The 22676-nt window shown below is 54.5% G+C and overlaps 8 protein-coding genes across 8 annotated transcripts; 3 read left to right on the top strand and 5 right to left on the bottom strand.

The window, feature by feature from the left end:
- Window positions 1–442: 442 nt before the first annotated feature.
- Window positions 443–1724, top strand: N0V96_003643 (uncharacterized protein; the record flags this gene model as incomplete). Its single annotated transcript, XM_053199380.1, has 3 exons — window positions 443–536; window positions 651–803; window positions 946–1724. 3 exons carry the CDS (start codon window positions 443–445, stop codon window positions 1722–1724), a joined length of 1026 nt encoding a protein of 341 aa, XP_053043183.1.
- A 659-nt stretch (window positions 1725–2383) lies between these two features.
- Window positions 2384–4427, bottom strand: MET12 (methylenetetrahydrofolate reductase 1; the record flags this gene model as incomplete). The annotated part of the gene is made up of 2 exons (XM_065756890.1): window positions 2384–3318; window positions 3380–4427. 2 exons carry the CDS (start codon window positions 4425–4427, stop codon window positions 2384–2386), a joined length of 1983 nt encoding a protein of 660 aa, XP_065614657.1.
- A 1056-nt stretch (window positions 4428–5483) lies between these two features.
- Window positions 5484–8423, top strand: LEU5_1 (coenzyme A transporter; the record flags this gene model as incomplete). Its single annotated transcript, XM_053199378.2, has 2 exons — window positions 5484–6014; window positions 6066–8423. 2 exons carry the CDS (start codon window positions 5484–5486, stop codon window positions 8421–8423), a joined length of 2889 nt encoding a protein of 962 aa, XP_053043181.2.
- A 415-nt stretch (window positions 8424–8838) lies between these two features.
- N0V96_003640 (uncharacterized protein) lies at window positions 8839–9933 on the bottom strand (the record flags this gene model as incomplete). Its single annotated transcript, XM_053199377.1, has 1 exon — window positions 8839–9933. One exon carries the CDS (start codon window positions 9931–9933, stop codon window positions 8839–8841), a length of 1095 nt encoding a protein of 364 aa, XP_053043180.1.
- Window positions 9934–10997: 1064 nt separating this feature from the next.
- N0V96_003639 (uncharacterized protein) lies at window positions 10998–11561 on the top strand (the record flags this gene model as incomplete). The annotated part of the gene is made up of 2 exons (XM_065756889.1): window positions 10998–11148; window positions 11383–11561. 2 exons carry the CDS (start codon window positions 10998–11000, stop codon window positions 11559–11561), a joined length of 330 nt encoding a protein of 109 aa, XP_065614656.1.
- An 823-nt stretch (window positions 11562–12384) lies between these two features.
- N0V96_003638 (uncharacterized protein) lies at window positions 12385–13557 on the bottom strand (the record flags this gene model as incomplete). Its single annotated transcript, XM_053199375.1, has 2 exons — window positions 12385–13477; window positions 13553–13557. 2 exons carry the CDS (start codon window positions 13555–13557, stop codon window positions 12385–12387), a joined length of 1098 nt encoding a protein of 365 aa, XP_053043178.1.
- A 2484-nt stretch (window positions 13558–16041) lies between these two features.
- N0V96_003637 (uncharacterized protein) lies at window positions 16042–17301 on the bottom strand (the record flags this gene model as incomplete). The annotated part of the gene is made up of 2 exons (XM_053199374.2): window positions 16042–17083; window positions 17177–17301. The coding sequence occupies 2 exons, from the start codon at window positions 17299–17301 to the stop codon at window positions 16042–16044; spliced, it is 1167 nt and encodes a 388-aa protein (XP_053043177.2).
- Window positions 17302–18934: 1633 nt separating this feature from the next.
- On the bottom strand, window positions 18935–19949 carry N0V96_003636 (uncharacterized protein; the record flags this gene model as incomplete). Its single annotated transcript, XM_053199373.1, has 2 exons — window positions 18935–19743; window positions 19802–19949. The coding sequence occupies 2 exons, from the start codon at window positions 19947–19949 to the stop codon at window positions 18935–18937; spliced, it is 957 nt and encodes a 318-aa protein (XP_053043176.1).
- Between the last annotated feature and the right edge of the window lie 2727 nt (window positions 19950–22676).

The following is a 22676-nucleotide window of genomic DNA, read 5'->3' as shown; positions in this document are numbered from 1 at the left end:
CCGTCGCACTCAGTAAGTACACCAATTTATCACCTGAGATCTCTCTCTGTTTCCAGTCTTTGGAAAAAGTGCAAAGAAATTGTCGCCTGCCGCAATTGCCTGTCTACCTTTTCTTACCACTCCGCCTTCCGTTTTTTCCTCTGAGCTCTTCCTCCTTCCCGCACTCACCCACCTCCGCGCTACCTACCTCACTTTGCCCCTCGACACTTACCGGGCTTCTATCTTCTACACCACAACATAACACTCTCAACATCCACCCAGACCTAATACTTCCATCCTAGGTCACTCGCAAACAGAAAGCCTGCCATTACCAACAGGTACGTATTCACTAGATCGTCACTGATCCCCTGTTCCACTACCTACGCTATATTCCTTTCTCTTCTCCCTTAGACTTTCCGTCGACTAAGTACTGACGCGTCGATTCCATAGATTACAGACCAAGATGGCTCCTGCCAACTTCAAGACCTACGAGTCTCAGGCTCGACTCCTTCGCGCCATCGTGGCCGCTCACTCCGATGTCAAATGGAACTACAAGGGTAAGAACTACGCGTGTTTCCTTTCTTTCCGTTCGGCCCAATCCTTGTTTTTCGTCTGTCTCGATTTTCCTTCTGCTTTTCACCATGGTCGACGTCATTTCTGACGTACGGCAGACATCCAGAAGTTCTACGGTTCGGATATGACCAAGGACGCTCTCAACCATCGGTTCAGAGCTCTCAAGAATCAAGGATATGTGCTTCGGGAAGCCGATGAGCAGGGTGTGGATTGCAAGGCCATCCCCGTGGATCTTCCGAAGGAGAAGAAGGGTAACCGTCGCCCCGGCTTTTACATTGATTTCCTTGCTGTCATCCATCACTGTCTCCTGGCTTCTACTCTCCCGTGCTTTCCTCGAGTTCGCTACCTTTTTACTATGATTTGGATAGGGAGTATACTGACATGAGAAAACAGAGATTGCCAAGTTCTTCGGCGAATCCACTGCCGATGGCATCCAGTTCCAGTTCCGTGGCATTAAGAAGGACGCTGAGTCCCTCAAGCAGACTGCCAACAGTGGTGGTAACCCCGCCTCTGTCTTGACCTTCACTGGCGGTACTAGCAGCAACGTTTCGACTCCCCGGAAGCCCCGAACCCCGTCTGGTGCCAAGATTCGCGCCTCGGGCGGTGGTCGTTCAACCACGGCCAAGAAGACCATGCCGATCAAGACTGATCCTATGTCTGACGATGACGAAGAGGGTAGTGATGCCGTCGACTATAACGCGCTCGAGGACACTCCCTCCAAGACTCGCGTCCACAACGTCATCGACGGCCGTGTGACTAAGAACAAAGCCACTCCTCGTCGCAGCGCAACGCCGAGCCGCGCCGCTACTATCGCTGCGGCTGCAACTATTGCACAAGCTGCTGCCGTCGACCTCACCACCTCCGATAGTGAGGTAGACACCCCCAACAACGCTTCAGGCTACGAGCTCCCTCCCATCGCCGAGGCCAAGCCTGCTGCCGTTCAGCATCCGTCCTTTGAGGAGGCCGTTTCTCAACATCAGACCATCATCCAGCCCGCTACCGCCATGGCTAGCTTCACCGGAAACGACAGCTTCTCGCAGTCAATGGATGCAGCTATCTTCAATCCCATCAACTACATGAATGATGAGCTCAACTTCAGTTTCGCCGAGAGCATGGTGAACTCCAACGGCGGCTACGACTCCTCCTTCATGGGCGCCGACGGAGAAATCTGAGCTGGCTTTACATTGGCGTAGCGAAGAAAACCCTGGGACAAGGAGGATCCCGAGGTCTGCTTTCTTATGCCGCTGTTCTGAATTTTTCCCACGTCGTGGCATCGATTACTTCTCTTTACGGACTGGGATTTTGGCGTTGGGCTTGGACTATTTCCTTCATCCTGGATGGATATCAACCACGGGTAGCATGTACAAAACAAAACGAAGGATACTGAAGTGGGCTTTCCCTATGCGTCTATAGATAGATGAATCTTTTCTCACCGAGCTCGCAGAGTTTTTGTGCGTGGAAGAGATTCTCAATGAGATACCAAGGCACTAGGCCGACTTGATTTGCACATCTCGGCATCACGTTCCCTCAGTGACTAAACACTTCGCGATGATGATTGCTATAGGTCCATAACATATGTTCAGCGAAGTACCGTCACCCACCTGAAGGTGTCTATTGCATTCATTTCTAGGTATTTAGCACGGGCAAGGGGATTTCACAATGCATCGAATCGAATCTTCAAGGCAAGAATTATCGGGTATCTCCTCTTTCACTCATGGCTAGGGCTTATCGCAACTATATAGAAGAACCAAGCGCTTGTGCACTTTACTATTTTTCCCTTTGCCTTTTGCCTTTTTTTTAAAAAAAATCCTAAACACGTTGTTGAGCCTCCTCAGGTCTCCTTCTCACCCGACAGCAACTTCCACAGCGCATCCCTCTCGACGTAGTCGTGGTGTATAATGTTGACGAGCCAGTACTCGGAGCCTATCCGCTCCAGCAGCGCCTCGCTCTCGCTGCCCTTGCCGTAGACCTTGGCCCACTCGCCCCAGATCTTGAAGGCCTCCTCGGCCCAGGCGCGGAAGCTGACCTCCTCAATGATGGTCGGGGTGATGATCTCCTTGCCGGGGAAGACGCCCCATGTGACGGCGTTTGTGCTCGCCTCCGTGCCTTCGAGGACGAGGCCGCCGCTCGCGTCCGAGGAGACAAAGTCGCCGGCGCCGTTGGCGGCGTAGAAGCAGATTGTGTTGTCCGTCACCTCGTTGAGGCGGGCGACGAGGCCGGCCCAGTCCGAGGAAGGGATGAAGAGCTCGACAAAGGCCTTTTGGAAGACGAAGCCGTGCTGGGGGCCCCAGCCGAACGTCGGGTCGCGGGAGGGAATGCCGTTGACGGCGGGCTGGGAGGCGACGGTCCACCAGCCGCGGGTGTTGAGCTCGAGGAGCTCCTGCTGGATGATGTTGGACTCGGGGAGGAGCTCCTCCTCGGACCAGGGGATGGCGGCGAGCTGGCCCTTGATGTGGCGGATGAAGAGGTTGTTGATGTCCTGGACTGTCTTGGGGGTGCCCCAGAGGCGCATGGCTTGCGTCACGGACATGTGCAGGCTGACGCCGTAGCCGTCGATCTCACCGTAGGCGGGGGAGCGGGCGTCACCCCAACGACCGTTGGGAAAGTCGTCCCACGTCGCCTCGCGGCCTACTGCGCCGACACCCTCGGAGATGGCGAGGGTGTTTGCGCGGGTGTTGACTGGCTCCGAGACCATGAGACCGGCAGTCGTCGTCTCGTAGGCGGGATTTGAAGCTGACCCGGAGACGATGATACGGTTGTGCGGGTCTGAGCCCATTGAAGATGGCCGTCGTCCGTTGGAGAGGGTGCGGGTGGCCGGGTGAGGTACGGGGGGACAGGCCGTTAAGCTGGACTGCGGGGACGGGGACAGGGACGGGGATGCCTGGGCCGTCGTCGATGATGGCTTCTTCGTCCTCGATCTTGGGGTCGGGGATGAGACCCGTCCGTTCGAGGATGAAGGAGACGGCCTTTTCGAGGTTGAGGGTGTAGAAGTGGAAGCCCTTGGGGCCGGGCGTCCTGCTCTTCACCTCCTTGACCTGCTCAACGAGCTCGCTGAGGATGTCGACACCAACCTGCTTGACCTTCTCGTCGTCACCCTTGGCCGCGTCCAGTCGGGCCATGAGGTTGTCGGGGATCTTGGCGTGGCTAAGCTTGGTCGTCCGCTTGATCATTTGGTAGCTCTGGATAGGCATCAAGCCAGGGAGGAGGACGATGTCCTTGAAGGCGCCGCTGGGGTGTTCTTTCAAGATTTTCTCAAAGTTTTCGTACGCCTTGATATCGAAGAAGAGCTGGGTCATGATGAAGTCCGCACCGGCCTGGACCTTGTCGACCAGGTACGGGAGGTCATGCTCAAAGCTCTGTCCCTGGGGATGACTCTCATCTGCGTGTCCCTCTGGGTAGGCTGCGACTCCTATGCAAAAGTAGTCGCCGTAGTTCTTGCGAATGTACTTAACCAGATCGACGGCCCAGACGAAATCCTCGGCATCGTCAGTCTCGGAGTCCTCGGTATCGCGGTACTCGTTCTTCCGCGGCGGATCGCCTCGCAGGGCGAGGATGTTCCGGATACCCAGAGCCTTTGCGTCCTCCAGGGCCTTGTCGATGAGCTTTCGGCTCATGTTTGTGCATGTCAGATGAAGACAGGTGGTGAGGCCCAGCTCTCTCTGGCATATCTCGGCCAGTTCCAGAGACTTTGTCGAGGTAGATCCGCCGGCTCCCCAGGTGACGTTGACGAAGAGAGGCCTCAGCGCTCTCTCCATTCTGTCTAGACGGTCGCGCAGGTTAGAAAGACCCATGGCGGTCTTGGGCGGGAAGAACTCCAAGGAGAAGTAGTTGGCGTCTGCCGGCAGAGCGGCGATCTTGTCCGTGATCTTCTCCATCTTGAGGGTGACGAGTCAAAGCTTCTTTACTTGAAAATCGATGATTGGGATATAATATTGGGGTTTAACGCGTTTTGCTCCTTGGCTGTGCGTTAAGTGGAAAGATTACTCGGCGTTTAAGACCGTTTGAGATTCCTTTGTCGATATCAGACCGCCACGGAGGGGCAGGGCGGGGGACGAGACTTGGAATTTGATACCGCCTGGTAACGTGGGGAGCTTGGGGACGAGGAATGAGAATATGAGCAAAGGGGTTATAGAAGACTCAATCGAACAGAGCTCCTTGTCTCGGCGGACAGAATGTGACGTGATTGGCTTGCTTGCGCTGTCGTCATTCCCCTAGAACAAACAAATTGGATGTGCACCCGCGAAGATATTCAGAAGACGCGGGACATTGAAAATGATTTTGGCGGGGCAATTTCTTTTTGGAGATAGCAGCCCGCACTGTACCACCGACTTCGGATGGGGCGCCCAAGGTGCGGCTAGGCGCGGTATACACAGTGTTTATAGCTGCATAAACGGTTTTTAGTTATTCCGCCGCCCCTTTCTTTCTACTGTCCGTTGCCCTTGGAGAAAACCTATCTAGGTTGACAACCTCTATGCACCTGTTTAATGTTTCCGAAAAGATGCTCTTGACATGCTTTCCCAGTTTTACTTTGCCTGACGAAGAATTGCAATGCATCGCAAAGCCTGAACATTGGTTGGTTCCCCAATCACGACAGAGCCCCGTGCCATGGTGTTGGTCCAGCACTGTAACACCTTCCTTCACGGATGATATGTTCCAGGGGTGTGCGGAACAAATGACGTTCCCCTGCAGGGCTACCTGCCAGTCTGCCACTAAGATTCCGCAGGGTAGGGGCGAAGATGCAAGGGTCCAGAGAGCTCTCCGTTTTTGATGGAGCTGCACGGCAGCTGCAAACACGACCACTGCTTTCTTCGCTTCAACCCGCGATAGCGTGACGCCGTTGCATGACTCTAAATTTGCTGCCTTTTTTTTTTCCTCCATCAACGACCACTACCTACCTTCATCTGCCCAACGACAATGACAACACCGTATCAATGCAATTGATACACGCGAAACATGTTGGCCGTCTTTGGTCCAGTAGGTCCATCGCGACCTTGGCGAAGAACACACGACCATTCCCAGCACTTGTAGCTACTCGACAACCTCCGTCTTTCGCAAGCCCGTACTTAGCTCAAGCGACGCAACGACGGAGCTATGCCGATATCAAGCTCGATTTCACCGCTCTCGACAAGAAGTGGCGTCAGAAATGGGACGCTTCGAAAGCTTCTGCGGCAAATGATGACTCAAGCAAGCCGAACCAATTTGTACTTCCAATGTTCCCATACCCCTCTGGTACCTTGCACCTCGGCCACCTGCGCGTATACACAATTGCCGATGTCCTCGCTCGCTATCACGCGATGAAGGGGTCCCGCGTGATGCTACCAATGGGATGGGACGCTTTTGGTCTTCCGGCTGAAAATGCTGCCATCGACCGTGGAGTTGCACCTGCGACTTGGACCAAGACCAACATTGCCAAGATGAAGGAACAAATGGAAGTCATGAATGGCAGCTGGGACTGGGAGAGGGTTTGTTTCCTAGCTCGCCATCTCAACTCTGGCTGACACGATATCTCTTAGGAACTGACTACCTGCGACCCCGACTTCTACAAACACACCCAAAAGATCTTTTTGATGATGCTCGAACGTGGCCTCGCCTACCAAACCGAAGCAGAGGTCAATTATGACCCTGTAGATATGACGGTCCTCGCCAACGAGCAAGTTGACGCAAATGGATGTTCTTGGAGATCCGGTGCCAAGGTTGAGAAGCGCCAGCTGAAGCAGTGGTTCTTCCGCATCTCCGAGTTCAGGGAAGCATTGTTGAAGGATTTGGACACGCTTGCCAAGAATGAAGCTTGGCCCGAGAGGGTCTTGGCGATGCAGAAGAACTGGCTCGGAAAATCGACTGGCGCAGTCATCAAGTTTCCAGTCATGGCCATGGGCCACGATGTCCACGCAGCTATCGAAGTCTTCACGACGCGGCCGGATACCTTATTTGGAGTTCAGTATCTCGCCCTCGCCTCAACTCATCCGATCGTGACATCATTAGCAAAGGCAGACCCTGAGCTCCAGGCTTACTTAGATACTCTACCCGCATTGCCTAAAGACTCCAAGGTCGGCTACATGCTGCCGCACGTAAGGGCTGTCAATCCGCTAGCATACCACGAGCAGACTCCCGACGACACCAAGAAATCCATCCCGGTGTATGTTGCGCCATATGTTCTTGGCGACTACGGCGAAGGCGCTGTGATGGGTGTTCCTGGTCACGATCTGCGGGATAATGCTTTCTGGAAGGAGCATCACTATGATGAGCCCGTGAGGTTTGTGCTGGCAGCTTCGGAAGACGAGTCGACTTCCGCAATTGCGAACGAACCATTCGTGGAGCATGGCGTCATGACAGCAAACAGCGGTCCTTTCAAGGGTAAATCCTCCACCGAGGCGGGCCGGATGCTCGTCGGCATACTTGAGGCAGCAGACTTGGCCAAGCCGGTTGAGAAATGGAGATTGAGAGACTGGTTGATCAGCCGTCAGCGATACTGGGGAACTCCTATCCCTGTCATTCACTGTGGCTCCTGCGGCCCAGTACCTGTTCCAGATGATCAGCTGCCGGTTACATTACCCGACGTCAGCCACCACTGGACGGATGGGAAGGTTGGTAACCCGTTGGAGAGAGCCGAAGATTGGGTGAACACTAGCTGCCCTAAGTGTGGCGGTCATGCAAAGCGTGATACCGATACCATGGATACCTTCGTCGACTCAAGTTGGTATTACGCGCGTTTCGCGGATCCTCACAACACATCACAGCCTCTCTCTCTTGAGGCGGCAAAATCACTACCAGTGGACCTGTACATTGGCGGCATTGAGCATGCTATCTTGCATCTTCTATATGCCAGGTTTATCTACAAGTTCTTGGCCACGACAGAACTATTCCCTGCTTCTGGTGAAGTTGACGCAGTCCACGAACCGTTCAAGAGACTGATCACGCAGGGCATGGTGCACGGCAAGACGTACACTGACCCCAAGTCAGGGAAGTTCCTGAAGCCAGACGAGGTTGACTTGGAGGACCCTGACAACCCTAAAGTTGTGGCGACGGGGGATACGGCAAACGTGTCGTTTGAGAAAATGTCCAAGTCCAAGTACAATGGAGTGGACCCGACCGAGTTCATATCCAAGTACGGCGCCGATGCGACCCGAGCTCATGTTCTCTTTCAAGCGCCCGTGGGCGACATTCTTAACTGGGACGAGGACAAAATCGCCGGAGTCACGCGTTGGCTGCATAGGCTTCACGACCATATAGCCAAACTTCAGGAGTTATCGGCCGAACAAAAGCCCATTCTGGCTTACCTGGAAGAGCGCTCAAACACCTTGTCTTCTCTCGGCGACAAGGAACTGGCTGTCTGGGATGCTGACGCCGCCATCTGGAGAGCGGTTCAAGGAACAATTGGCTCTATTACACAGTCCTACGAGACTGTCTATCCGATGAACACTATTATTTCGGATCTTATGAGTCTGACTAATATCCTCCAGGAGAACACTGGAGCAAGCCCACTTGTCCAGAGGGAAGCGATGTCCGTTCTCCTGCGGATGATGGCTCCAGTTGCACCAGCATTCTCCGAGGAGTGCTGGAGCCTCCTGCATCCCGAATCTGGTTCCATCTTTGAGGAAACCACTTTCCCTGCGCAAGACAACACGTTGTCCCTTTTGAAGCCGCGTAAGCAGCCAGTGGCTATCCAGATCAACGGAAAGCTGCGCGGTGTTGTAGAAGTCCCCAACCCCCCATCTAGTCTGGAGGGAGAGGCATTGCGCGACTGGATGGTCGCTGAGGTTCTAAAGTCTGATGAGGGCAAGGCCAAGTTTACTGGAGGCCAGTTCAATGTCACTTCCCCAAGAAGAGTCATCTTGGCTCGTGGCGGTAAGACTATCAACTTTGTAGTCTAGAAGTGTAAAAGTATGTGAGATACCCGGTGGTTTGTACAACATAGAAGCCGATACAAAAAAGAAATCAACATCACTCGTCAAAACAACCACATTCCTTTACAAATCTTGTCTGTAGTTGTTGGTGTTGTGACCTTTTTGGGTACACCAGCGTTCGCATTGAATCATTCTCAATGACACTCCACGGAACGGACTGGCGACTCATAGGCCTACTCAGGATCTCGAGACTTTGCAGCATTTACAGCACATTCAACTGTGGTGCTTGATCCAAAATTCTACGCTCTTAGCTAACTCCTGTTTTCTGCTCTCTGCGCATAGCAATCCTCGAAGTACGCATCATTTCGTTGAAGCCCCCCATATGCGCCTGTTATGTCGTGTAAGTATGTATCTCTATCATCTTCTCGTCTACTCATTTCTTTCATGCGATCTTTGTAACAATCAACTCGCCCTCACCGCCCTCGACCTCTAGGAATGATCCAGTCTCGAGCTTCTTCTTCCACTTGCCACTCTCATACCGTCCCAAAATCATAGTCATACGCAATAAAGCTCCCTCGCTGGAAGCATGCTCGGCCCCGCCCTCTGCAATGGGCGTGAAAGTCCACCGACCAAAGGCCCAGTTGAGGATGTACCGAGATTTGGGGTGCGGCGGTGTGGGGATCTGAGAATCCTCGTCAGAGTCCCTCACCGTTGACGAAGCGGTCAGGACAGCCTTTATGCGATACACTTCGTCTTTTGGCGCGGCGCGCAAAAGCTTCTGCAGGCTGTCTGCGTTGACAGCGGCGTCCTTGGGACCCTTGAGTTCGATTGAGAGTACCTCTACCTCTGTCTGGTGGTCGTGCGCGTGGTCCTCCCCCTCGTGGTCGTGATCGTGTGTGGTATGCTCTTCCTTCAGGCCCTGCGCGAGACCGCCATCCACGCCGAACACGAGGTCAGCGCCGACCCAGCCCTTTTTGCTCTTGACCCAGGGGATATCCACTTCGAGATCGCCCACCCGGTCGAGGACCTCGTCGAAGCGGTCTTCGGAGCACAGCTCCCACTTGTTGAAGACGATCAAGTCAGTGTACTTTGCCTGGATGCGCGCCGTGTAGCTCGTATCCTCGTATCCCTTCCAGTTCTCCGTGTCAATGACGCTGATGACGCCGTCGAGGGTGTAGTTGCCCGTCTCGCGCGCGAGGCGGTTGACCTCGAGGGCCAGCGTCGCGGGGAAGGCGGAGCCGCTCGTCTCGATGACGATGCGGTCCGGGCGGACGGTGGAGTGCAACTCGGCGAGGGCGACGCTGAGCTGGCCGACGAGGTTGCAGCAGATGCAGCCGTTGAGAAGCTCTTGCACGCCCGAGATGGCGCTGGAGGAGGCCAGCTGGGAGTCGACGGCCAGGTCGCCGAATTCGTTTTTGAGGAGGGCAAGCTTGTAGGACGGGTTCGCGGCCTTGAGCTGGGGGAGGAGGTTAAGGATCAGCGTCGTCTTGCCAGAGCCGAGGAAACCGGTGATGATTGTGATGGGAATGGGCGCCATGATTGGCAAAAGTAGAAAAAAGTCGCAAAGTGCGCGCGCGCGGGTGTCGGTAAACTCTATTGAACAGAAGAAGTGTGCACAGAACGGCTGGGAAAATGACAGCGGTTAAGCTTTTGATATGTGATGTCTGTAGTGCCTTACATCAGTTCACCACCCAGTTTTTTTTTGGTTGAGGAAAATGGCGCCGCCGCTCGGAAGCGGGTAGTCGCGTGGTGGTGGGATGGAGGGGTCGCAGACGGGCTGAGCGCCGGTCCAGTCCGATAAGAAATCCGATAAGAACCGATAAGACGCAGTTCTGGCTGGGGATTTTAAGGTTATCTTAGCGGGCAGCCAAGGGGACTGCAGTGCCGAGCTAGGCGGTTTGACGTCATTGGCCCCAGTTTGCGGATGGCTCACACCATCTTTCCTGCATCACATCGACAGCACCCAAGCAAACCAGGCAAGCACGGCAGGCACCAGATCAGCCGTCTTCCCCGAAAATCGAATTGAATCGCACACATTTGCCTTACTGGACCCGACTCTTCAGCCAAAACCTGGAGGAAAAGGTCCAGTCCCCGCCCAGACTTATGCGATCATAGCCTGGAGCTGGGACGCGCGGTCACCGTCTGTCACCCCTCTCGGCCCAGTCCTGCTTTGCTGCATTCAGGTCCAGCCGAATCCATCCCAGCGGCCCCATACACCTCAGCCCGCGCAAAACCGTATGCCACGTTTGGATCCTGACCGACCTTACCGTATTACTTGAAGTAACCCCCTTCCCCCAGCTCCCCCAGCCCTGTCGGGCTATTTTCTCCTTCCATCTCACATTCTAGTCTATCAATGCCTGTTGCTCCGCCACACTCGAGAAACTCAATTTGACTTCACAAGAAACTCAGTATCCCCTTATACAATACTATCGCCCTACTGTCACTATCGTCTCTCTTCTCCGCGGCCCATCTCATATCGCATCGATCCACCGTCTCAGCCCTACCACGTTGACGACCACGCCATCATCGCATCCGAACCCCCCTTCCCTTCATATCACCCGACACCAATTACCTACCTAGGTTTCAGCACAGCCACCCATCATGTCCGCCGAACCCAACAGCAAGTTTGCGCCTGAGCCTCAGATCACGCACAAAGGCCGCGAGTTGAGCTTCAAGCAGAAGCTGGATCAGGCGGCTCACGACGCCCGTAAATCCGAAGAAGAGCCCAAGCAGAACCCCATTGTCGAAAAAGGTTGGTAAAACATCAACACCCATCCATCCCGCCCGCCTCTGCAATCATGTCGAACCACATCACAACCACCTTACCGTCTCTTCAGTTTCCATTGACCTTTTTGCAATTTGCACCCGCAAAACCCTCACTGTCCAGCCCTGCTCCGTCCTAACCACTTCAATCCCCCCTTGGATTTTCCTTCCAATTTGTCGAGATACGTGTAGCTCATCAAAGACCAATTTCCACAAAAAAAAGTGACACAGTACATTCCAGCCGCCGCCAAGATCCTCGGTAACCCGCAGGAAGAAAAGGAGGAAAAGATTTCGCGTCCAGGAATTCCAGGACCACCCGAACGCCCGTACGACGACGTCCAGGTGGAGGAATTCATCCGCCAGCAGCACCGTAGCAAGGGAGAAGACGGCATTCTCCAATGAGCTGCGATAAAACACAAGCGCGTCCAAAGGAGAAGAAAAACAACGCCCACCAAGAATTTACCTAGCAGAGATCAAGGCAAAGGAAAACAAACACCAAAGAAAGCCTGGATACACAAGTTTTCTGATTGAAATTGGGCGGCGTTTTCTTTGGTATTTCAATCATTCTCGGTTTTCTTTTTACGAAGACCTTCACGACGAAATGAAAGCTGGCTTAAATTTGCATCTCGCCTCTTTTGTCCTACCACACTTTTACCCCTCGCAACGTCATCCCATAGCGCGATTCTGTCAACGGGCTTGGCGGTGATCAAAGCGCGGGGAACCCAACTAGCATCCAACCTCACCTCATGATCAACTACTCCAACAACCTCTTCATCATCTTATGCAGGCAACTGTCAAGAAAGGAGGGGAAAGGTTTGAGACAGGGGGGAGCATAGCAAAGCAAAACACCCGAAAGGAAAAACCTGTATTCGTACTTCAATCTAGAAAAACAAATAACGTTATTGATTCAAAATAATATCGCAACACCGTAGAGCCCTTTGTCCACCTATGTCAACTCCGCTGTGGGCAGCAGTAGCCCACAAATGCCGCCAATTAGTAAAACAAAATGACAACTTTCTTTCATGTATGAGAGAAATCGAGAAACTCCCGGGAAATGTAGCCAAAGGGGTGTCACACAGAACAAGGATCCAAAAAATCGTATTTCCAATTTGAACCCTTTCTCCGTTAACCCCCTTTTCCTTTTCCCTCCTCTTTTGATCTTTGGACGCGAGCACACGGCGTTATGAATGGAGATGCATGATTGGAAGACTAGAGGATAGTCGTCTTAAGCAAAGATGGTAAGGCCGGCAGCCATTGCGATACCGCAAAGGAGGCCGAGGCTCTTCTTGAGAGACGGCGCTGAGGCGACCTGGACTGTGGACGGCGTGGAGCCGGAAGCACCACCTGTCGCGGTCGAGCCAGAGGCACCGCCACCGGAACCGCCAGCACCAGACTGGCCGGGAGCACCGCCAGCGCCTCCGGCACCTCCAGCACCACCGGAAGAGCCACCGGTGCCGGGAGCACCAGACGCGCCAGGGGCACCAGGAGCGCCAGACTGAGCGGGAGTTCCACCGGGGGCACCACCAGCACCGGGAGCGCCAGACGCACCGGGAGCACCGCCGGCACCAGGAGCTCCAGAAGCACCAGGAGCACCGCCAGCACCGCCAGCGCCAGGGGCACCGGACTGACCGGGCTGGGCAGGGGAGCCGCCACCGGGGGCAGCGTTGTTGTAAGAGCCGTAACTGCCGTAGACGCCGTAGCTTCCAGCGCCCTGACTGCCAGAGGGAGCAGCGCCGTTGGAGCCGCCGCCGTTTCCTCCGGCACCGCCGCCGGGAGAAGAGCCGCCAGGGGTAGAGCCGCCATTGTTGGAGCCGCCGTTGTTGGAGCCGCCGTTGTTGGAACCACCGTTGTTGGAACCACCGCCGGGCTGGCCGCCTCCATTGTTGTTGTTGTTGGCTCCGCCTCCGTTGCCAGTACCCTGGCCGTTGCCATTGCTGTAGGAGCCGTAGGAGCCGTAGACGCCGTAGGGAGCGGCGGTGATGACGGGGTTGGCGTTGGCGGTGACACCGTTGCCGTTGATGACGACGTCGGCGGTCGGCGTCGGGATGGGGCAGATGATGGGGATGGTCTTTTGGGCGCAGGGCTCGCAGTAGACGGTGGTGGGGGCGAAGCAAGGGGGGATGTCCTTGGTCACGTACTCCCACGGCTGGCCGGTGCAGACTTCAGTCACCGTGTAAGTAGCCATCCACGAGGTGGAGGGGTTGGCGGCGAGGGCCGTTGTCGTGTACACGGTGGTGTAGACATTGGTGGTTGCGGTGGCCGTGACCGTAACTGCCGGGTCGCAGGTGAAGAAGGCCGAGGTGGTAAGGGCTCCGGAACTGAGGCTTGTGTCAGCAAATCTGTCCAACACGAGAGGTGATGGTGATGTATCAAAAGGGGGATATTGTTCTCACCTCATCTTTACTGTTGTTAAATACTAGCTTGGGGGAAGGAGTTGATTAGGCGTATATGATTTGAGGGTTTGGAATTAGTTGTATGGGCGAGCGAGGTATTAGATTGAGCTGTACGGAACGAGCGACAGACAGGTTATCCTGGAATCACGGAACGAATGTGAGGGACAGAGTCCAACGAATGACTGGGTGAGCGGGAGTTCGTCTGGGGGCGGAAGACCGGGGACGGGGAGGAGAGAGAACTGGGGAAGGAAAGGGCTAATCCAAGAGTTTCCTTCATCACGGCCGGCCTCTTCGTCTTATAGGGAGAGACCAGCAACAGTCAGGACCACGGCGAAAGGACGAGCCAAGAAACAAGAAGGGGTTTAGCTGGAACACTCATCGGCCTGACGGGCCCCTGAGTGCGTTGTCCCTCCTCGACTGGCTGTACGGAGTATGAAAGCAAGCATCTTGGTGGGAATGCCGGGACATTGCGGTACATTCCTCAGTGCCCGGGTCCGGACGAAGATGGTCCCCTTGGTAGGAGCCGTTGACATCAGACATGTCCTTTCCATCCCGTGCGAGAGGCAAAGCATGCGGTAATATCCACCTTTGAGGGCCGGAGTGGATGCTAGAGGTGGTGCGGCTGATCCGAGAAGTCGGATTGAGGATGGCCATCTTTCAATGCTTAGTGTTGCTTGATTGCCAGAGGTGGGGATACCATCGCCCGCTTGGCAACGACGACATACGAAAAGAGGCAAGGGCACATATTGTGTTTGCCGGGATCAGAGACTCAGACGGGTGCCGGGGCGTTGACGCGCAGCAGCATTACTCGGGGAGCATGGCCAAGAATGCAGCCAGGGGCCAAGACATGTGGCATGGTTACACCTCAACGGAAGGAAAAGAGTGGATGAGGAGGAGAGAGAGAGAGAACGAGGAGGAGGGCCTATGGGAACGCTTTCAACCGTCTGTCGTCTTGTCTTCAAAAACCAAGACACGTGCGAATTCGGGACTAACAGTCTAGAACCCAAACCGCTGTTTTTTCGTGCCTGGATCTTTTCTCCCTTGTACCTGAGGCTCTCACGCCTGTGTCTCGTCCTCTCGGGATTTTGATCGACTTTCACGGCAACAGCACTGGGAATGGAAGGAACCAGTAGGGACGAAAGCTCCCTTACGAGAGGAACTCCTACACCAGAGGGTCCACATTTCTTCTCTTCATGGTTCGCTGAAGAGTATCTTAGGTAAGGTAGGTACGGAGTGCAGACCGTGACTGCACCTTCCTTTTCTCTTCAGCCCCAAAATGACGAGAAGTGTTGTTGGCATGCTCTCTGCCTTCCACCACTTTCATACAAAGTTTGAACCCAGCTGCGGCACGTAGGGAATGGCAATCATGGCATCCAACCGGTCTAGCCAATCGGCATGGCGTCAACTTAGGTAAACAGGGGATGAGGCTTAGGACATTCTCTCATCACTTGCCGGCGCCGTTCCTGGATACCCAACGTAGAAGCGAAGGTTAAAGGGTCGGCACTTCAGATGCCCTCCAAGCTATCACATCTCTTTTCCATTCGCAAACGGAAATCCAGTCCACGACTAGCAAGCAACGAGCGCTATCCGGGTTCCTGGCACCACAGGTCTCACCATTTCAATGATAGCGTCGGTTTCTCTCGACGATCGTAGCTACCAACACACACATGAAGCGTGAGCAAGAATTTACGACCCATGCCTGTTTCGAGAATGTGGCATGTCCCCCATCAACAGCATCCCTCACCCACCGCCCGTGAAATGGGCCTGGGGAGAGACTTCCTATAATCCAGGGAATTTTAATCTGCAGAGCGATCCAGCTCCGAAGAGAGGAAAAGGCAACGCGACACCGTGAGAAAAGACTGGGTGTAGGTCGTGGCAGCTCTGGGTTACTTTTTGATCTAAGGAAAAGAAAAAGAAGAAGAAAGAGAGAAAGAATTTTCGCAGCGAGCCGCCCTTTTGAAGCTGCTGGAATTCGGCGCTAGGCCGTTCTGGGGGCCCGACCCATCGGTCCTACCGTGCAATGTGTGCGCCCATTCACCGTCCGTTAGCACTGTACTACACTGCAGAGATTTCTGCAAAATCCACAGTGCCCACTTGGATTGTGTGGGCCGCCTGCTCTTCAACCTTCACCGTTCCAGTGTTACCATCACCACGTTGATCATGCATGCTCGGGAATAAGATTATCATTCAATCCCGTCTAGTCTAATCAGCCGAGGAATACCATCATACCAGAGAATTCGGTAAACTCCATTGCCACGCGAAACGACACCGAAAACATCAAAAGCCAAGATTACTGGACTCCACGAGCTCGACTCAGTCGAGCTGCTTGCCTGCCCTACATTACGAAGAGCTTTCCCTCCTTCCCCTGATCCCAAGCGCCTAACGCCCAAGTATGCATCTCCCATGAGCCTGTTCTCATGTCTCTATCTCTCTCATCCTCTATCTTTCTTTCTTTCTCTCTCTCTCTCTCTCTCTCTCTCTCGCTTTCTCTACCAGTTCTTGGTGACCGTCATGGTTCTTGACCCCGCTGCGTAATCCTTGGCGTAGTCAGTGCCGATATACCGGCCCTTGAACGCCCAGATGATGATGCTGGGCAATCTCCACGTTCCCATCTGGCCGGTAGCCCTGCTGCGTCCGAGCGTGATGCCGGCCACGACCTTGGGGTCGACGACATACGGCGCCGGCCTCGGTGCGCCCGTGAAGTGAGCCTGGATGCTCTTCACCACGTGCTGCACCTGCAAGTCCGCCAACCGCCCGTACCCGCCCTCGAGGTTGCCGACGTCGCCCACCACAAAGATGTTGTCGTGGCCAACCGCGCGCAGGCTGTTATCCTGCTTGACGTACCCGGGCGGGTCGAGCATGTTGGACGGCAAGAAGGCGGTGTTGGGGATGGCGCCGACGGTCGGCAGGTACGCGTCCGTCTGCAGCGTCGTCTTCTTGCCGCTCTTGTCCGTGAGCTCGAGCGTCTTTTGGCCGTCGGCCTCCGTCTTGACACTCGTGACCTTAGTGTTGTGGATCGTCTTGACATTGAGCTTCTGCAGCTCGTTGAGCGCCGCCTTGCGCACGCTGTCGGTGAAGGGAGGGCCGAGGGGCAATTCGTCGTTGTAGATAAAGTAGACGTCCTTGCTGCGCTTCTGCGAGTACTCAAAGGCGATCTCGCCCACCGTCTCGGTGCCCGTGACGCCGCCGCCGGCGACGACGATGCTCTTGGCCTCGGAGAGCTGCCGGCGGATATCGCCCAGCGCCTTCTTGGTCTCTTCCGTCGTGCCGACCTCCTTCCACGGCATGCTCTCCTTGGCGCGGGTGCCGGTCGCGATGACGACGGCGTCGTAGGCGATTGACCTGCGACTGCCGTCATTGGTCACTACGTCGACGGTGTTCTTGTCATCGTTGAGCTGCTCGGCCTTACCGATGATGACCTCGTAGCTTTCCTTGGGATACTTTGCGAATGACGGCTCAATGGGGTGGAAGAGCACGTCGTCGCCAAACTGGCCCGGCACAACGCCACGGACGGAGGCGAGGTTCCAGTAGCTATGAAGCTTAGGTGTAAGTGGATGACGTCTTTCATAGTGTGTGTGTGTGTGTGTGTGCGCGCGTGCTACGCCACCAAAGACGGGAACTTACTGCTCGGAGTTGGGCGTCACCAAGATGACCTTCAGGTCCTTTACTAGCGGCACCGTATGCTTCAAGGCATGGTGTGCAATGGGCAGGCCGGCAAGGCCAGCACCAAGAACGACGAGGGTAGGCATTATCGCGTGGCTGTTGAGACTTGCGGTATGTTGATGTGCGAGGCAAGATAGGGAAGTTGCGTAACGAAGCTTCTATAGCTCCAGGAGCTTGGTAAGGTAGCTGAAAGAAAGCGGTAGGTCGTGTTGAGGGTTTTTGGTCCCCCTTGCAGTTATGCCAGGATGTAGCTCTTCCGAGTTTCTGAATCGTTTCGAAACGTTGGTAAGATGTGTGAGTTGAGGTGGATAGGCAAACTAGACCCTCTAGTATCAAGGAGAAGAGCGTGGCGACGCAATTGCTTTATACAAGATTGAACGGGGCAGACCTTTGCAGTACGTCAACTCATGATTAAAGTTGTGTGTACGATGGGGGAAATCGGACTTCACAATTGCGCCTAGGTTTTTTGCGTTCAATGGGGCGCCAAGGTGTAGTACGCGGTGTAACTCGGAGACATTTCTGCTCCGTTTTGGTGTAGAGCACCCGAACCATCGACAGGGTCTCCCGGAAGTCCCAAGTCGTCAACCCCGGACGGAGACCCAAGACGGAAGGAACCACACCTCAGATAGAGATATAGACAGGCACCTCAGGTGCTAGATTGATCATTGTGGGCTGTGACAAAGCGCATCGTACGGGTTAGCCGCTCGGGGCGGATACAAGTTATTAGTCAGGTAGACGGTAGACGACTACAATCCATTACTTGTAGACTAGGCGCGCGAAAAAAAAACCCCCCCCCCCAGGTGTAAGTGACTCATGCAATGCTGTGAAAGGGGGAAAAACATCCGCTTGCGCTATTTGCAAGGGACAAACAGCAAGAAACGGACCTAGACAAAGAAAGACATTGATCGTTGAGCAGCACACTTGCAAGGGAAAGCTGTGTTTGAGAGTGCGAGTGAGCGCGCGGTGCGGAGCGGACTTTTTTCCAGGCACTGAGAGACATTGAACAGCAGGCGCTGGCATGACTAAGAATCCATACGAGGGCAGGTCGTGACGACCCTCTCAGGAAGGAAGGGCGTGGCGAGATCACATGATGCCACACGTGACGCGGAGCTCATCAGTACCCCGGGCCCGTGCGGAGGAAAGGCCCCCAAGCCAGTATTTCGGGGACTGGACCCAAATCCCTCCGGACCGGCCAAGTGCTTATCCCGAGCTGGCTACGTTCTTGTCCCGACCCGGCCACGCTGTCCCTCCGTTCTTGATATTGACAGGCACAGGGTGTTGAGTCGAGGCACTCAATTGGCTCTCACCGTTATTCTTGTCGGCAATATCGACCCATTATTTGCGCTCTCAGGATGGTTTATCGATGGGAGATGCAAGTTTGCGCCAGAATCGTGGGCCTGTTCTGGCTCCACGATCCACAGGTAGGGATGTGCTGCTGGCGAGCGAACTATTACCAGGATGTATTTACGGAGTACTGGGATCATAAAAATCACCAAGACGAGCTAATCACGACTACAAACTGAACGGCACGCAATGTGGCCGCGTCTTAGCTATTGTATTGGCATGCTGCTCTACCCTATATACGACTGGCATCCCTCCACAGCTAGCTTACAGCGGCAGCCAGGAAAATAAAGGAAAACATTTTCTGGCCTCTTCAGCAGGTGTACCATGAACTCCCCACCTCGAACCAATTCCTGTGCCCGTAACTGCTTATGAAGGTTACATGAAGATGAACAGAGAACCGATGAGGCAGAGACCCATGGTCATGAGACCAAGACCGGGAGCGAGACTGGGACCACTGGCGCGAGCAGGGTTTGACGGCTGAGCACCACCAACGGGGGGCGCGCTGGCACCGGGCATACCGGGCATGGGCATCGTCATACCGGGAGCCATGCTCATGCCGGGCATGTTGGGCATACCAGGCATTCCACCGCCACCGGGGGTAGTCGGGGTTCCAGCAGGAGGCGCAGGCATCGGCATCGGCATCGGCATCGGCTTAGGCTGCATGGTACCACCTCCGCCACCGGTGCTGTTACCGCGGCCGCCTCCTCCTCCACCAGTTCCTTGGCCAGCGCCGACGGGTCCGGCGTTCGTAACGCGGAAGAAGTTGCCAGCGACGACCTTGTCCGAAAGACCGGCCGCCATGAGGCCGTTCATGACGTTGAAGTCGCGACGGCTCTGGGCCGCGCCGGAGAGGGCCATCAGGCCTTGCTGCGTAATCATCGTGTGGTCGACAGCGACAAAGGTGTATCGATGGCTGAGGGGCTCTCTCGCGGGCGGGTTGGGGCCAATATACGGCGCCAGAGCGGCCGCATTCATCTTGTTCTGCATGAGGAACACCTTCTTGGGCCCGGCGGTCGTGTTGAGCGTCGTCGGGGTATCGGCAGACATGAGGCCGGTCTGCATCCAGTGGAGAAGAGTTCCGGTCTTGGGAGGCTGGTTGGTCGGGACGTCGATATCCACCATTATCACTGCATACTGGCCCTTGAGCTGCTGCTCGGTCGCAATTGTGGGTTGCGTCTGACTAGCTATTGGGTGTTTGTTAGGTTGACCTCGCTCTTTGGTCTCGACCGTGTGAAAACTTACAATCCCTAGGCAGGTTCACGCCATCCAGTGCCGAGATGCCTCCGTAAGAAACAATTAGGGGAGTGTTTGATTGGGGCATAAAGCCCATGGGCGTAGCGGCCGACGTCAACGTCGCCGCCGCCAGGACGGCAATAGCCTTGGACAACATTATTAAGAAATATCTCGAAGGAGCGGATAGTAAGTCGCTACTGTGTTTAGAATCGAAAGAAAGAAAGGAATGAATAAGAACAACACAGCCAAACGGAAATACCTGGCTCAACCACAACGTCGTTTAACAGGAAAGAAAAAGAGTTTGGGCCACGCTCATCCTGCCTTTGGGCGACCTGCCCAGACATTATCTAGGGCGCCTACTCTGTTCGCCTCATGTAAACCTTGGGGGTCATCCGTGGGTGCGGAAACATTGTCGATCCAGGATGAAACGCAGTCTTAGCACTGTTGTTACAAGACGCAACTGCCTGCTGCATGAAGCATTGGCCCGCGACCACACTTCCTGGGGCTCGGGAGATGCGCGTCGATGGACGGGGAGAGCCTGTACCTGGATTATGCAGGGTTGCCCTTATTTGAACTTAACAGGAACAAGCTGCGGCTGCATGTTGCGACATCGCGCCCTGCCGGAGGATCGCGAGAACTCCACCCTCTTTCCGCCTTGGTTGTTTGCTTGAGATAGCGATACACCATGCCGAGATCTCCAGCTTTATCCCGCTGTTTCTTTCTGTGCTGCCATTTCCTCCCAAGCGACCCCACAAAAGACCCTTTAAACCTGTCCATGATTACCTTGGCAGAGTCTGTGAGGATAAAGGTTGGCGATCATTTTGGCCGGCTAGGAGTAGTCAGCTAAGAGATGGGATGCTTATGCGACGTCGGCATAGTTTCTGGACACAACCCGAGGTCTGTGTGTGGGGAATGCGCCCTTCTTGTCTTCTCCTAGTAACTGGTCATTGCGGTGAGAGCCAATCACGTTGTGTTAAGTTAGGCTCCGGTTCTCTTTCGTATTAATGATTGATTGGAAGCCAATGATAAAAATTCCCGTGACTTGCGAGACCAAGAACAATGAGAAATGATATGTTCTGCCGCGGCGCTCCCAAGAAATGGGGAAACGGATGTAGCCGGCCTCACTTCTGGGAATCCATGTTGACTTTGTGACTGGCACAACCCCGCTAGTGAGAGTACTGAACTGTAGGAGACCATGAAACATCGGCCTTTTGTTTCCGATACTCGGCATCCGGAGTCTACCAGCGCCTTCGCCAATGGCCGTCCGGAACGTATAAAACCCAAAAAGGACGCCATCTGAACTTCACCACGAGGCCATAAGCTGCGGAGAACAGATTCATGGTGAATATGTGCGCAAAGCCCAGATAACTGCTCGTCGGTTGTCCGGCTTATCGCGCAACATATTTGGTTCGACGAGGGAATTTGGAGGTGAAAGTGAATCCCCAATAGCTGGTGATGACCCAAATCCGGATGGGATTGAGGTTCAAGCTTGTCTCATCTACCAATGACCTTTCCAGCAGCAAACCGCCGTCAATGAGTCGTCAAGCCAAGGTTTGCCCGCCCAATACGCTTGAGAGCCAAAATCGGTCTGCATTCTTATACCCGGCACCGAGGTGCTATGTGAAAGCCACAGTTCCGCGTGGGATGCCGACATCGTCAACTTGCTTCTAGTGGTGATAGGAGAGGTGTTTAGCCGTGGCTATTGGCTTCAGGTGATTGACTGCGCACACCAACCATGGGACTTTGCAGGAATGATCGTCCGTCGTGGTCCTCTCGTTTCCTCTCGTTATCACCCTTCTGCCACCTGGGACGAGCATAATGTGATTTGTCGCCGCAAAAGTGTTTGTCTGCTCCAAGAGGTCGACAATGTATACAACTAGATGGGGTTTCCCGGCCCGAACACTAATGCGTTCGTACACTTTGGCTTTCTGCGAGCGAAGAGGCCATCCAACTGGTTGGAGGACATAATAGCCATGGCTGAACCACGATAACCCTCCGATTCCCTCAATCGATAGCAGGGCTTAGGGTGATTGACACACAGAACGAGACCAAGCCCTATTCGATGATTTGCGGAGCTAAAGAGTCTTTCTGTGTGTGATTGTCCGACTCAGAACACTCCGGTAGCGGGGTTGACGGGGGATCGGCAAAAGATCGACCTGGGCTGTCGAGTATTGTAAAGCGAGACAAGGGTCCCGTAGACAAGATCAGACGGGAGTTATCGTGGCACACGTTGGTGGATTCAACGGTCTTCATCCTCCTTCATGTCTGCGTATTTGTTGGACAAGCCATATTGCAATGCTTCGCGACCGCACAGGTCTTTGCCCAGGAATGCAAGCGTCTGAACAATACTTCTCGGGCGGTCGATGCCGTGCCTGCTCCCTCTGAAGTCCAGTTAGCATCTCAAGATCGTAATCTCATGTAGACAGAGTTCTCACATACCGTGTCAGATCCGATGGTGGTGGTTTCATCTGAATGATGTGTCCACCGTGATTCTGCGAGAGAGGAGGAAAGTCAACCGTGTGTCACTCGGAGGGGTAGATGTGAGCACAGCAACAAAGGCATACCTGTTTCGCTTTCGCGGTTGGAATTGGTTGAGAAGTTTGGGAACCTGACAGCAGCTAGATTGTGGGCGTCCTGGTATACACGTCAGCAGGACAGCCTTTCGGCCGGGACGGAATGTAGGATGTCGTATGCTGTACTGCAATTCCAGGATGAGACAAGAGGATGACATGTGCGAAGCCCATCTATTTCTCTGGCGTGGAAATAGGAGGGTGGAAGGGCCGCTTTCATGGTGTATACTATCTTCCACGTTGCTTGTTTCTGTGCTTGTTTTTGATACTATGCCACCATGGCGAGCTGGGAGAGGAAACGCCTTGGGATAAGC

Source organism: Colletotrichum fioriniae (assembly GCF_027942845.1).
Source record: "Colletotrichum fioriniae strain IMI 355084 chromosome Unknown scaffold_3, whole genome shotgun sequence".
NCBI classification, from domain to species: Eukaryota; Fungi; Ascomycota; class Sordariomycetes; order Glomerellales; family Glomerellaceae; genus Colletotrichum; species Colletotrichum fioriniae.
Note: the sequence above shows the minus strand (reverse complement) of the source record. Positions and strands in the feature narration are given on the sequence as shown.